This window comes from Xenopus laevis, chromosome 5S (genome assembly GCF_017654675.1).
Source record: "Xenopus laevis strain J_2021 chromosome 5S, Xenopus_laevis_v10.1, whole genome shotgun sequence".
Lineage (NCBI taxonomy): Eukaryota > Metazoa > Chordata > Amphibia > Anura > Pipidae > Xenopus > Xenopus laevis.
In genome coordinates, this window is record NC_054380.1 from 126,169,501 (window position 1) to 126,184,502 (window position 15,002).

General features: G+C 41.9%; 1 protein-coding gene across 1 annotated transcript in view; it reads left to right on the plus strand.

The window, feature by feature from the left end:
- The window catches only part of atp6v1c2.S (ATPase, H+ transporting, lysosomal 42kDa, V1 subunit C2 S homeolog), a 33,233-nt gene extending 21,230 nt beyond the window's left edge, over window positions 1–12,003 (plus strand). The window contains exons 9-13 of the mRNA XM_018265941.2: window positions 628–720; window positions 6,233–6,326; window positions 8,265–8,362; window positions 9,385–9,514; window positions 11,896–12,003. Of these exons, the coding sequence (XP_018121430.1) occupies window positions 628–720; window positions 6,233–6,326; window positions 8,265–8,362; window positions 9,385–9,514; window positions 11,896–11,988 (508 nt within the window). The 3' untranslated portion in view covers window positions 11,989–12,003. The remainder of the gene's footprint in view (window positions 1–627; window positions 721–6,232; window positions 6,327–8,264; window positions 8,363–9,384; window positions 9,515–11,895) is intronic.
- The last annotated feature ends 2,999 nt before the right edge of the window (window positions 12,004–15,002 follow it).

Here is a 15,002-nt window from a genome sequence, read left to right on the forward strand (position 1 = left end):
AAAGCCCCTGGCCTGCTCCCAATTCGAAAATAACTTACCTTTTTTCCAGCGCTGTGCGATGTTGCTCCGCCCCCTTTGGTGCCCGTCCCCCACTGGCTGGTAAAATTTTTTTAATAAAGGTGGCAACCCTAACAGAGACAGAACACATGGCAACATCCCTTTTTATAACCTCTGGAGAACTACTCCCCCTCCCCTATGGGAAAAAGGACCCAGCCAGTTACTGAACTGCCAACAGAATACGTTCACATAGGAAAAATGAAACCAAAGAACCTAAAGGTTAGCAAAACCTTTACCCTCCTACAGATGCCAGAGACATTTTGTAATTTCATTAAAGAATTAATATTCCTGGCCATGTTTTGGGACTCGCTGCCTACTGAAGTAGAGCAGACTGCAGGCAAAGGCTTTTGGAGGTCTCAAAACTGTGGTTCTTACGACTGCCCATTTGTCATAGATGGCAATTTTCTAGTTCTTTTTTATATGTATGAGCTGGAGCTACTCCAGCTTTCCTTCCCATTGGTGCTGCCAATTGTAGGTGGGTTCCCACCATTTTGATAGCATGAAACTGAGAGACTACTAGGTGATAGAGCACTGCCTTATTATCTGATGTGCTTTGCTTTCTCTTTGCAGACTGATTGCCGAGGATGCAGAAGGAGGCCTCTACACTGTGACTTTATTTAGAAAAGTAATTGATGACTTTAAAGCCAAGGCCCGGGAAAACAAGTAAGGGATTACAAGTTTGATTAATTAAAGGAAACAATAAATAATCAGACCAGTGGACACCACAATCTTGCATCTGTGGGTATAAACATTCTGTTTGCATATGTTGAAAAAATACACTTGTCCACTGAGTTCAATCTTTTATGTCTATATAAAACCTGCATAACTTGTAGTTGTTCCAGAAGTTGATTCCCCATCTGTAACCTCAGAGGGGGGAAAATTTCCTTCAGGATCAGAATCAGATCGGTCCCTAAAAGTGGCAATAGACACTGATAATGTAGTTCGAAAAAATTTTTGTTCGATATTCGGTGCGTGCATGGTGGGAGACGAGTCGACTGATATCGGCAGATGGCTTGGATAACGGTCGGCTCGTCGATCTGGCTGGCCAGAAAATGAATCAGCAGATACAGGCGGGGTCGGACTGGGCTGGCGGGGTGCCCCGGCTCTCTTAGGCCCTGCCGGCCCAGACCTGCTCCCTGCCCATGCTGCCCCAATCTCGTCTCCGGCCCGGTCACTTCAAAAACAGGTACGCGAATGCATACGCATGCTGCGGGGAGGGTGGACATGCTGAAGATGACTGTGGCCGAGTTCCGGAGCAGGGTCGGGGCTCAGGGGCCCTGAGTTAGCAGCACCGGTGGGCTGACCCTTGATACAGGTAGAATTCTATTGTTTCTATATGTATATCTGACAATTTAGCTCTACACGTGTGTATTGAAATTAGCAATCTTTCCTGGAAAGATGTTTTCCAGCAAAGATTGTAATTGTTACATCTATGGCCACCTTAAGAGCTAAGAACTATTTCCAAAAGCGCTGTATTTCTTCACTAAAAATCCATCCAATCCTTACTTGAAGCTACAGTATCTAATGTTTCTGCTAGTAGGACTGATCAGGATAAACATTACATTAAACCATCTGAAATACAAGATAACATAACTCTTGCCAGAAGAGGGTGGTGTAAGCCTTTTCTAGGTCCTTCGCAGATGCCATAGAGACTCTACAAATGATATTTGCATCCAGTCTGTAAGGTGGGTTATTTCATCTTAGGGACCTGCAGCAGCCTCCAGGCATGGTTGCTAAAACCTTCTGTCTTGCAGGGCATAGTTATGAAATACTGTCTCTCCCTGCTGGAGTCTATGAAATGATGGACACTTGAGCCTCTCCAAAGTATCAGAAAACAGGACTTTGTAAAATAAATATTCACTTTCTACTTGAGAAATGTGACCTGTGATGTGAGCACATGACTCCTGGAGATGAAGGAACATCAGAAATACAAAAGGCTATAGCGTAGTGGTGCAGTAAATATAGAGTTGGAAGTTTCAAACGGTTCACTCAGGAAGTCAGCCAACACGCAGAGCTTGCTGCAAAGTGCTTTTATTCACAACATGTTTCGGGCTAAGCAGCCCTTTATCAAGTGTTATATACAGGCATACAAAGTGCATACATTTATAGTGTAGCAAGGAAGTGAAGTCATCACCTAGGTAGGCGGGTTAATTATCACAATTAGCATAAGTGTTCATCTAGTACAGGTGTAGTTGGTGCATATCCACAATGGTACACATACTGATATTAACATAGTTTCAATGTCCATAGTAGTGTTGCAAAATGTTTCAAAAGTTCATCGTATAGCTGCAAAAAGCCTAAAAAGGCAAACAAACAAATGGAACTGCCCCCTATTTAGGCCTACCACAGAAACTTGATAAAGTAAGATAACCTTAGTCTTACCCACAATCCTTATCTGGATTCTACGTATAGTATTCACTATTTCTTGCTTGTATATATTGGGTACCCAAAAATAACTTTATCTGTAGAGGAAGAAAATAAAGTGTTAGTCACACCTATTAGGGAAAACAACTTTTTATCCAAGAAAACATTTTATGCTCCAGCTATCATTTAGCCCTTTAGGTTGCAGTGTATCTAGTTTTTTTATCCAAAAAGCTTCTCGCTGTAGTCTGAATTTCTGTATATCACCTCCTCTTTGTAGTGGTTGAATTGTTTCTAGCACTGTCCACTTTAATTGGGTAAGATTATGGTTTGCTAGATTAAAGTGCCTTGCGACTGTTGTATCTGTCGATGTTCCCTTTTTAAAGTTCCGTATACTGCCTCTATGTTCTTTGATCCTTGTTTTAATCGATCTCCCAGTCTGTCCTACATATCCCATTCCACAGGGACATTTAAGTAAATAGACAACATTACTTGTATCACATGTGGCAAAGTGTCTAACTTTTATTGGGGTACCCTGTGTGGGGTGGTGTAATGTCTCCCCTTTAATTATAGAAGAGCAGCAAATGCAGTTAAGACATGCAAATGTACCCATCTGTGGTTTACCCAGGAATCTTTGTGCACCTTTTTTGACAGGGTTAACCTCAGACTGACACAGGATGTCCCGCAGGCTTTTCCCTTTAGTATAACTAAACAGTGGAGGTTTTATTAGCACATTTCTAAGGCATTTGTCTTGTAATAATATAGGCCAATATCTATGGACTATGCGTTCAATATCTTTGCTATTTTTATTGAACTGGCTCACAAAGGGAAGGCATTTTTGTTCATTTTTAGTCTTGTAGGTAAGTAGATTTTCTCTGGGCATCTCTTGAACCTCCTTGGCACATGTATCTATTAATTTGGGTTTGTACCCTCTTTTAATAAATCTCTCTTTTAGGGTATTAGATGCCAATGTGTAGTCTTTTTCTTGTGTGGAGATTCTCCGTGCTCTAATAAATTGGCCTTTCGGAATGGCCCTGATTACATTGGGTGTATGATAGCTAGAGGCATGCAGAATATTGTTTTTATCAGTGCTTTTCCGGTACAGGTTTGTATTCATTAGCCCATTCTCAATTGTTATGGTGACGTCCAAAAAATAAATTTTCTGGGCCCCTATTTCTGTGGTGAATTTAATCGTAGGATGGGCTTGATTTGCGGTTCGTACCATGTCTTCAAACCCGGATAGGGGCCCATCCCAGATCACCAATATATCGTCCACAAACCTATAATAGCAAACTATGTGTTGGATATATGGTTCACTCAGAAACAGTTGTTTTTCTAACCTGTGGACAAAAATATTGGCGAATGAAGGAGCGACCGCCGCACCCATTGATGTCCCCTGCTTCTGCCAATAAAATTCACCTGCGAACCGGAAATTGTTTTTTTTCAAAACGATATTGAGACAGTCCACCAAAAAATATATTAATTGGTGTGGAAGGTTTGTGTCAAGTAGAGCATCCTCTACATAGTGAATTCCTTCATCTTGGGGAATGGAGGTATACAGACTTTGGATGTCAATACTGCATAATAATACATTAGGTTTAAGTTCCTTTATTTCCCCTAGTCTGCGTAGTAAATCCGTAGTGTCTTTAAGACATGTGTTAATATTCATGACACAAGGTTGTAGAAAACCATCTACAAATTTTGCCAGTGGTTCCAACACTGACCCAATTCCCGATACAATTGGCCTCCCTGGGGGGTTGGAGAGGGATTTGTGGATTTTAGGGAGCAGGTAAAGTACTGGGGTGCGGGGATGTTCTCTAATAAGAAATTATTTTACATGATTAGGTATAACCCCATTTTCTTGTGCTTGTGTTACCAATATTTCAATTTCTTTCATGATCTTTTTTATAGGGTCCCCACTAATTTTTTCATAGTGCCCTGGAGTAGTAAGCTGTATAGTTGCCTCTGCCATATACTTATTTTTATCCATAATAACAGTTCCCCCTCCTTTATCGGCTTTCCTTATAACAATTGAGTCATTGGACCTAAGGTTTTGCAATGCCATTTTTTCTTTAAACGTAAGGTTTTTTTTCCTTGAATCATCAGTTTTTTTGTCCCACAGTTGTTTAACTTCATGTGTGACTATTTTCTCAAAGGCTTGCAATGACTCATTATTGTTATCTGTAATAAAGGTACTTTTATTCTTGAACAGACACATTTTATCAGGTGTAGTAAAATCCCTGTTATCTGTAACTGATGCAAAATGAGTTTTAAGTTTCATATCTCTTAAAAACTTTTGAAATGAAATATCCCAGTTTGCAAATTCAGATTCATAAGTCGGTACAAAACCCAACCCCTTATTCAAAACAGTCAATTCAACCGGGCTGATAATGTAAGAGGAGAGGTTTACCACAAGGTTGTTTACCTCGTCTTCTTGCGGTTTCTCTTTGGGTATTGATCCCTGACGAGTACTGTCCTTGCGTCGCTTGTAGTCGGTTGAGTAGCGGCTGCTGCTCCTAAAAAAGGCGTTGACTGTGTTGTGGAGCTTGAGAAATCCTCACTGCTAGAAGGGCTGTATGTGCGGGGTCTGTATGAACGGTTCTGTGAGCGACTGTAAAATCGTCTAGGCCGGTCTCTGTAGCGTCTGTATTCATCTACTGGTACATGGGCAGGATCTGACTGCGTCTGGAACTCAGCGTTTTGTGTGCGATGGGTACGCTGTTTCTTCCGCTCCTCACGCCACGTGTACACACGGCCTTCCTGGTAATCTTTTGCGTCGCGTTCAAACTTTGAACTCTTTCTTTCCGTGATCGCCTCTCGCAGTTTCAATAGCGCTTCCTCCTGCGCTTTAAAGGACTGTTCCGCTTGCGGTTTTCCTTTCTCCTGTATCAGTTCTTCACGGGTGTTGTTAACAGCTACTCTGATACTTTGTAGCTTATCGGTAAGTGTTTCCACCGTTAGTAGCATTAGATCCTGGCTACATTTGTTGCAGATTTCCTGCCAGCGCTGCTGTAGATGCTGATCTTCAGTGCAGAGATTAGGTTTGATATCCAGCCGTAATCCACGGGGTATTCTCTTAGATTTAATATACTCTGCTAGAGAGCTGGCATGTAAGCTGGTGTGCAGTTCTTTGCGCTGTAGGTTAAACAGTTCTTTGGTGATATCCCTTGTAGGTGATGGTTTGGCAGACGTAAAGTCCACAGCATCAATTTTACTTAAGATCCTTCCGACATCTTCCTCATCGTATGCAAACGTAGTTGCTGTTGATGAAATCGTTTCTTCAGTCATCTTATGTAGACGACCCACTACTACTTAGTCTGGCGGATATAATCAAAATCTGTATAGAGTTGGGTAAATGTTTGATGGGTAGAGCATTTTCAATGCTTTTTTCAATTATGTTGCAAAATTCTACCCCCCCCCCCTCCCCCCAATGCCACAAAATTTCTTCCAGGTCTACACTAGAGGAAATTTATCATTGATAATCACAATTACAAACGTCAACATGAAAAATTCAGAAAAATTTTAAGAATTTCAAGAATTTGACCATTTATAAGTCAAACTGTTAAATCAAGTTGAACTTCTCTTAAACGATTTCCTTAACAGCACCGTAGATTCTATGTTATTGCCAAGGAAGTTACCGAAAGACAACAGCATATCAACACTTCAATCTTGTATTGAAATGAATTGGTGGTACCAGGGTTGCCGTTGCTGCTGGTCTTAATAGGGTTAAAGGCAAAGTTGAATCTCATGTTTCGTGCCGGACGTTTCTCATGATTTCCTGACAGTTAAAGAACCACGTATTGTCTTTTTTCAGATTCATCGTTCGGGAATTTCTCTTTAATGAAAAGGAACTTCAGTCAGAAAAAGATGAAATTGTTAAACTGGCGGCTGATAAAAAACAGCAATATGTAAGTCATTACAAATAAAGTTTTTGACATTCATTACCTTATCTAGACTCAGTGGGGCAGATTCCCTAACGGGCGAAGTGATTAACGTTAGCGCAAATTCGCCGCCATTGGAAATCACGGGGCCCGGGCCCCCTGGTCCCCACCCACCCCAGCCCGGCCGCCAAGCCCCACCCCAGATCCCACCCACACCACAGTAAAAAGTCCATACATGGTCAGGGCCCCCCATAAGTTAAAAAAACCCATTGGCGTCAGGGCCCCCCATAAAGGTTTTTAAAAATATATTGGTGGCCAGGGTCCCCATAAAAGTTTTTAAAAAAACATTTGTGGTCAGGGTACTGCTATAAGTTAAAAAAAACCATTGGCGCCAGGGCCCCCATAAAAGTTATTAAAAAAACATTGGTGGTCAGGGCCCCCGGACAAGTTCAAACAATTAATTGGTGGCCAGGGCCCCCTATAAATTGAAAAAAAAACCCATTGGCGGCCAGGGTTCCCCATAAAAGTTTAAAAAAGAAACATTTGTGGTCAGGGGCCCCATAGAATATTTTAAAAACAACATTGGTGGCCAGGGGTTTAAGGAAATTTAAAAAAACAACAACATTGGTGTTCAGTTGAACTTACCTTAGGTTCTTCTTCAACTTCTTCGGCACCTTACGTGGTCTTTTTGCAGCTTCAGGTCTTCAGATTCAGCTCCTTTCGTGGCTTTGGGTCTTTTCGCGGCTTCAGGGTTTCAACTTCGGGTCTTTTAGCGGCTTCAGGGTTTCAATTTCGGGTCTTTTTGCGGCTTCGGGTCTTCAGATTCAGCTCCTTTCGTGGCTTCGGGTCTTTTCGCGGCTTCAGGGTTTCAACTTCGGGTCTTTTCGTGGCTTCGGGTCTTTTCGCGGCTTCAGAGTTCCAACTTTGGGTCTTTTCACGGCTTCAGGTCTTTTTGCGATTTTGGGTATTCAGCTTCAGCTCCTTTCGTGCCATCGGGTCTTTTCGTGGCTTCAGGGTTTCAACTTTGAGTCTTTTCGCAGCTTCAGGGTTTCAACTTCTGGTCTTTTCGAGGCTTCTGGTCCTTTTTCAGCTTCGGGTCTTCGACACTTCGGCAGTTCCGCGGCGCATCACGCAAGGGAGACCCGGCTATATAGAAAACTGCAGAACAGCTGGGCCCCCTTCAGGCCCGGGCCCGGCACAGTTGTACCCCCTGTGCCCCCCTGGTGGCAGCCATGCCAGGGACCCACCAGAAAACCTTAGACCGTGGACCAATTTTGACCATTTTTGTACTTTGCACACTGCATACTGTACTGTAAATGACCTCTTAGAAATAATGATAAAGGATATTTTGTGAAAACAAATTTAATTCTCCTTAATGTCATTTTGTATCCAAAGTCTGGAAGTTTAATTTTCTTAAAATGTAACTGACTAAATGGCTGACATGCCATGGCATCTGCATTGGTCTGAATCAGTAGCGATTCTAGAGGGGGGCGGGCCCTGGTGCGTGACGCGCAGCCGGGCCCCGCCCCCCTCCGTACGGCCCACATTTTCAATGGCGCGCGGGCTGCCGGGGGGCCCTGAGGGGTTGAGGGCCCTGGCCCGCTCGCACCCCCTGCTCCCCCAGTAGTTCCGCCACTGGTCTGAATGGCTTCTTGCCTATTTATCTCACAAGCAGATGTCCTTTATTAACTCTGGGCAGATTTGCATTTGGGCAGAAACCCGTAGCAACCAATCAAATGTTTGTTTTCATTGATTTACCTACAAATCACTGATTGGTTGCTATGGGACACTGCCCACTTGCAAACTTGCCCAATGTATATAAATGAGCCAGTGTAACTGCCATAGAAGAGGCATTCGGGCAATACTGCCCCGTCGCTGGCTTTTGAGTTCTTCAGGATAATGAAGTGAAAATGATGTTTCTGTGCAGGAAAGTGTATCTGAATTTAAGGAATAAATATCTTTCAGGGTCCCTTGCTGCGCTGGTTGAAAGTGAATTTCAGCGAAGCTTTCATTGCCTGGATCCATATCAAAGCCCTGCGAGTATTTGTGGAGTCCGTCCTTAGGTAAGAACCAATCACATTCTTCTAGGAACACTGTTATGGTTCTGCTGAAAGAAACCTTATGAATCATAACGTTTATGGGCTGATTGATCAAAACAAAAAATATTTTCTGTTATCTTAAAGGGGTGGTTCACCTTCAGGTTTAACTTTTATTATGTTATAGAACGGCCAATTCAACTTTTCAATTGATCTTCATTATTTATTTTTAATAGTTTATGAATTATTTGCCTTCTTCTCCTGACTCTTTCCAGCTTTCAAAAGGGGGTCACTGACCCTGTCTAAAAACAAATGCTCTGTAAAGCTACAAATGTATTGTTATTGCTACTTTTTATTACTCATCTTTCTATTCTGATCCTCCCCTATTAATGATCCTTCTCATTCAAATCAATGCATGGTTGCTAGGGTAATTTGGACCCGGGCAACCAGATTACCGACATTGCAAACTGGAGAGCTGCTGAATAAAAAGCTAAATAACTCAAAAAACACAAATAATAAATAGCAAATTGTGTCAGAATATCACTCTCTATATCCTACTAACAGTTAACTCAAAGGTGAACAACCCCTTTAATATTATTGATGACAATGTTGTGCCCTGAGTAAATTGCAGGCAAACCCGCAAACACACATACAAAAAAAGAGCAATAAGTCCAAAAAACACCACAAATTCCCACCCAAAAACTGTTCTGCATTTTATGAGATCAACCCTAGAGTGCAATATGGGATGGGGTCAGTTCATCATCATGACTACACTGGGGCTCATGCAAATTTGCCCATGGGCAGTTACCCTATAGCAACCAATCAGTGAGTAGCTTTTTAAAACCAGCTGTAAGTAAAACAATGAATGCAGCAATCTGATTGGTTGCCATGGGTTACTGCCCATGGGCAAATTTGCCCAGTGTTGATAAATGACCCCCACTGTGTTATAGTTTATACATTCAGATGGAGACATGTTGTTGGCGTGTAAAGTGAGTGGTTAAGGTTCAGTAACTTGGCTTGAGTCTAAAGTTATCTTCTCTGTGGTGAAGGTATGGATTGCCAGTGAACTTCCAGGCAGTGGTTCTGCAGCCCAACAAGAAGTCTATGAAGAGATTACGGGATGTACTTAACGCCATCTTTAGGCACCTGGATGAAAGTGCAGCTGCAAACATGAAGGATGTAGGTATCCAGCGACTATGGACGTGTAGGGGGCGAGCAGTGATGTCAGGGGGGCAGGGCCATGACGCGGCAATCTTCAATTGGCTGATCACCATATCAATCATAGGGCATCCTAATTTGGAAAACCGGGCAAGCAGTTTTGACCTGGGCAGCCCTTCAGAAAACCGAGCTGTCCAGGTCAAAACTGGACAGGTGGCAACCCTACCAGAGTGTCAGGCATTGTGTTAAAAAGAACTGCTCAGTGTAAAAAGAAAAACTAGGTAAAAAGATAATAAAAAATGTTTTTAGTATAGTTAGTTAGGCAAAAATGTAATGTATGAAGGCTGGAGGATTGGATGTGTAACATAATAGCCAGAACACTACTTCCTGCTTTTTAGCTCTCTAACTCTGAGTTAGTCAGTGACATTAAGGGGGGCCACATGGGACATAACTGTTCAGTGAGTTTGCAATTGATCCTCAGCATTCAGCTCAGATTCAAAAGCAACAGTTATGACCTATGTGGCCCCCCTCAAGTCACTGATTGGTTACTGCCTGGTAACCAATCAGTGGAAACCAAGAGAGCTGAAAAGCAGGAAGTAGTGTTCTGGCTATTATGTTACACATCCAGCCACTGCAGCCTTTATACATTACATTTTTGGCTAACTAACTATATTAAAAACATTTTTTATTTTGCACAGCCTGTCTATTTACCCAGTTTTTATTATTTATACTGAACAATTCCTTTAAAATTTGGGTAGGGATGGCCAATTTAACTTTCCTCCATAACCACTCTCTGTAAACATAGAAGAGAGCACTGTGTTTGCTGGCTAACTAAAGGCCCCCATACACGGCCCGATAAAAGCTGAGGACAGACCGAGTTGGTTGTTTATTGGCCCATGTGTGGGGCCATCCATCTGATCGATATCTGGCCATCTCGATCGGGCAGATTAAGAAATCCCGTTGGATGCATTATGATCCGATCGGATCAGCCCATTATCGCCCACCTCAATGTGGGCATATTGGGGAGAGATCCGCTCCATTGGCGATGATCTCTACATCTATGGCCACCTTAACACCTTCAGTTGAATCAGATTAGTATATGTCACCAACGGGTCTCCCAGAAAGACTGGCCAGCCAGTGGACATATTGGAGGAGAATGGAAGTAATTGGGGAAGGCACACTTTTAACAGGACATACCACAACATGTTTTTTTGTCTAAATAGGGATAGTTGGGGGGAAAAAAGAAGGCATTTTTAACCATACTGTATATGTTCCCCAGTATCCAGGCATTAGGCAGGCACTTGTTCAGACTCCACATGGTGCCCCTATAGTTCTCAGATCACCAAAATCATTGACCATGGAGTCATTCATTTTTTGGGAAATCTAATAGGTTCCAACATATGAACTAGGAGTAAACAGCAACCCCTAAGTTATACGAGTATGGGACCTGATATCCAGAACTCGAGACCCAGAGTTTCACGGATAAAGGATCTTTTCGTAATTTGGATCTTCATATTGCAAATCATTTAAACATTAAATAAGCCCAATGGGCTGGTTTTGCCTCCACTAAGGATTAATTATATCTTGGTGTGGATCCAGTACAAGGTACTGTTTTATAAATACAGGTATGAGATCTGTTATCTGGAAACCCAATATCTATAAAGTTCCAAATTATGGAAAGGCTATCTCCCAAAGACTCCATTTTATCAAAATACTCCAAATTAGAGTCCTGCGACCCGAACCGCAACCTGCTTATTTACCGAATTTGATCCGCTACCTGACCCGGACCCGCAACTGCCTTATCCGCAACCTGTCCCGCAACCCGCTGACCATCATCAAACAGGAAATGATGTTGCTGCAAACCGGAAATGACATCATCAAAAGTGGGCTGGGACAAAAACAAGTTTTGTAAAACTTTAAAAGGAGTAAAATATAGGCAAAATAACATAAGATAAGAAATTTAGATGAGACCCGCATCTATACCCGCACCTGAAAATCCTCCCCTCATTCTGCAGGGTGCCCACTTTTTTGCAGGTAACCCAAATTATTAAAATGATCTCCTTTTTCTGTGTAATAATAAAACAGTACCTTGTACTTGATCCCAACTGAGATATAATTAATCCTTATTGGAAGCAAAACCAGCCTATTGGGTTTATTGAATGTCTAAATAAGTTTCTAGTAGACTTAAGGTATGAAGATCTAAACTACGGAAAGATCTATTATCCGGATAATCCCAGGTCCCATACCTGTACACAGGAAAAGGAAATCATTTACACTTTTTTCAAATTATTTGGATAAAATGGAGGCTACAGGAGGCGCCCTTCAGGTAATTCTGAGCTTTCTGGATAACAGATCCCCATACCTGCATAGCATTTAACACTTTGTCTTTTTTCCCCCCACAGATTGGTATGGATATTCCTGGTTTGCAGCTGAGCAGCCAAGATTATTATCCCTACGTTTGCTTCAAGATAGATCTGACCAATTTGGACTTTTAACTGCTACCCTTTCATTACTTGTACATGTATTTATAGGATGTTCATCCCCTTATGTTATATATTCCTTGCACTGGGAGCCAGATATACCCGTGGGGGCTCTTGTATAGCAACACAATGACTTCTGAATGCTTTTTCTTACTCCCTATAAGATTTATTTGTAATCTCTAACCTGTGGCCCTCCAGAGGGTGTTGGGAAGGGGGTCACTGGGAGTTATAGTCCAGCAACAGTCAGAGGATAAATGTTGAATAAAGTTGGCCATAGACGCAACGATCTGACCATGTGTGGAGAATCCCGACATTTTTAGTCCGGTGGAGATCAGTCGTTTGGTCGATCGGACAGATTAGAAAATTTTTGTCGGCTGCCAATAATATCTCTGCGTGTATTGCTGATTGTACGATTTTGAGTGGGAGACTGAACTTTGACATAACTAACGTACGATTGCTGTCAGGGGCAGAACATTGGCTGATCTGTTCTTTAACTACTTTATTTGATCTGAATGGTTAGTGGCGGGTCGGGAGATGGGAAAGTCCGATCGTACCATGATTCATACGATCGGATCTTTGCGTCTATGGTCAGCTTAAAGGTAACCATAAACAAGTACAGAATACATATAGAAGGGCTGCACTGACTGTGTTTTATTCAGATACACCCAGTGTGCAGCCTAGGAACATGTATATATTAGAGGGTCTGTGTCAATTGATCTGGTGTCCTCAGGCTGTAGGTTCCAGTTCTGTGGGGATCAGGGATAGTCATTGGGGGTAGAGTCCTGCGCGGGTCCATTTTTTGGAATCTGTACCCGACCAGTACCCAACACCTGCAATCCGCAACCCAGACCCACATTCACTGCGTCTGCATCCGACAGTTGTGTCGCGTCGGATCAACGCTGCAACTTCATCCGACATTTCTATCGATTACCTTATTTCTGTCGCATGCGACTTGATGCTGACGTTTTGTTGCAGCGCGACGGATCGTGCCGAAAACGTCCGTGTAGTCCTAACTAGGATGGCGAAGGAAACTCTGGTAAAAGAGGTGATGTTATGGAAAATTCACACTTTAGTCAATTTGCGGAGTAACGATCGTTTGCCTGAAAGAAAATGCTCTGAGCTCTTTCGCTAGCGAATTGTCCTCTACGCCTGTTAGTAAATTGGCAATGTCCCTGCGGATGAGATTTCTGGCGAATTTTATCTAGTGACGGACACTTTGCCCTTTAGTAAATCTCTCCCCTGCTATTAATGAACTACAACTCCCACTCCCAGCCATCAAGGAAGAGCAGCCTCTTTTGTATCTCATTATCTGTCACCCCCATCCAGGTACAATTTTCCCACATTTCATTTCTTCATGATGAAAATGCCACATGCAATTGTATGGGCTGTTTTATCATCGGGAGGGTTACAGGGTCACGTTGCAGGAGGAATGGAGAGATGTATGTACCAGGCTATATTAAACAGAGATGATTGAGTGATGTCTGATCATATATAATCTATTAGTCACTACAGAGATACACTAAGGGCAGATTTATTAAGGGTCGAAGTAAAAATTTGAATTCTTAGATTTTTTTTGGTCAAAACTCTCAAATTTCGAATTGTGATTTATCCAAACTCAAAATTAATCATACTATGGCCCTTTAAGAACTCAAATTTCACTATTCGCCACCTAAAAGCAGCCACATTACTGTATAAGTCAATGGGAGAGTTCCAGGGATCAATTTGCTGATGCTTGTAGCCTTCCTGACATTCGAGTTTTTTTCGGAGAAGAATGACGTTTTTTAAATTCAAATTGAATTTTTATAATTCGAATCGAATTACGAGTTTCCAGGTCGTTTAAATTAGTTTGAGCTTAAAATAATCGATTTTATCAATAAATTTTGATTAGTCGAATTTTGAATTTCTGGCAGTTTATTGGCGTTTTATTTCGAAATTCGACCCTTGATAAATGTGCCTCTAACTGATCCCAGCATTATTTCTGCTGCATAATGTATAACTGGGATGAACCACAGCAACTTCTGCAGAAGCAAAGTGTCTGTTACTGTCTGTGCATCTAGCCAAGCTGCTGGCCTGAATATCCCTGTGCTAAATATGGAGTTATTAGTGATTTCTAACAGTAAATATTTAATTGTACAATCTTTATTAAAAACGTTGACTCGGGTTGCTGTGCAGAAATCACAATAAATGTTTTTTTTCCCTGGCACAATGGTTCATGATGCAGTGCAGGAGTCCTATGTTCGATTCCAGACAGGGCACTGCCTGCAAGGAGTGTATATGTAGTGTATATGTTACCCCGTCTCTGCATGGGTTTCCTCCCACACTTCAAAAACATACAGGCAGCTTGCAAGTTCCATTGGGGCAAAAAAATGCTGAATATCTAATATATCCTAGTGCACTAAAAATCACTGAAGGTCGATGTTGGCCTTATCTTGCTTTCCTACTGTGGTATTTATATCAAATATTAACCTATTTTTAACTACAACACCCAAACCCCTCATCAGCATTCACATGTTAAAGGGGTGGTTCACCTTTAAAGGGCATGTAAAGTCTAAAATAGAATAAGGCTAGAAATGCTGTATTTTGTATACTAAATATAAACATGAACTTACTGCACCACAAGCCTAATCAAACAAATAATTTATGCTTTCAAAGTTGGCTACAGGGGGTCACCATCTTGTAACTTAGTTAAACATCTTTGCATGACTAAGACTGTGCACATGCTCAGTGTGGTCTGGGCTGCTTAGGGATCATCATAAACAAAGCTGCTTGAGTTCTGCATGGCTGGGAAGTAAGGCGGGGACTCCCCCTGCTGTTCATAAGTATGATTGTTTCCCTGCTCAGCAGTTAGGGACCATCTGACAATTCCTATCCACAGCAGTAAATGAAGGGAGAATTTCACTGCATACAGTCAGGTTTCTTTTTCATTAAAGAAAGTAAAAATGGGGGTTTTTGCCTTTACAAAGTCCAATTTTACCTCAACATTTTCTGCTACAAACTCCGCTCGGGTTTTTTACACTTATTTATTATTA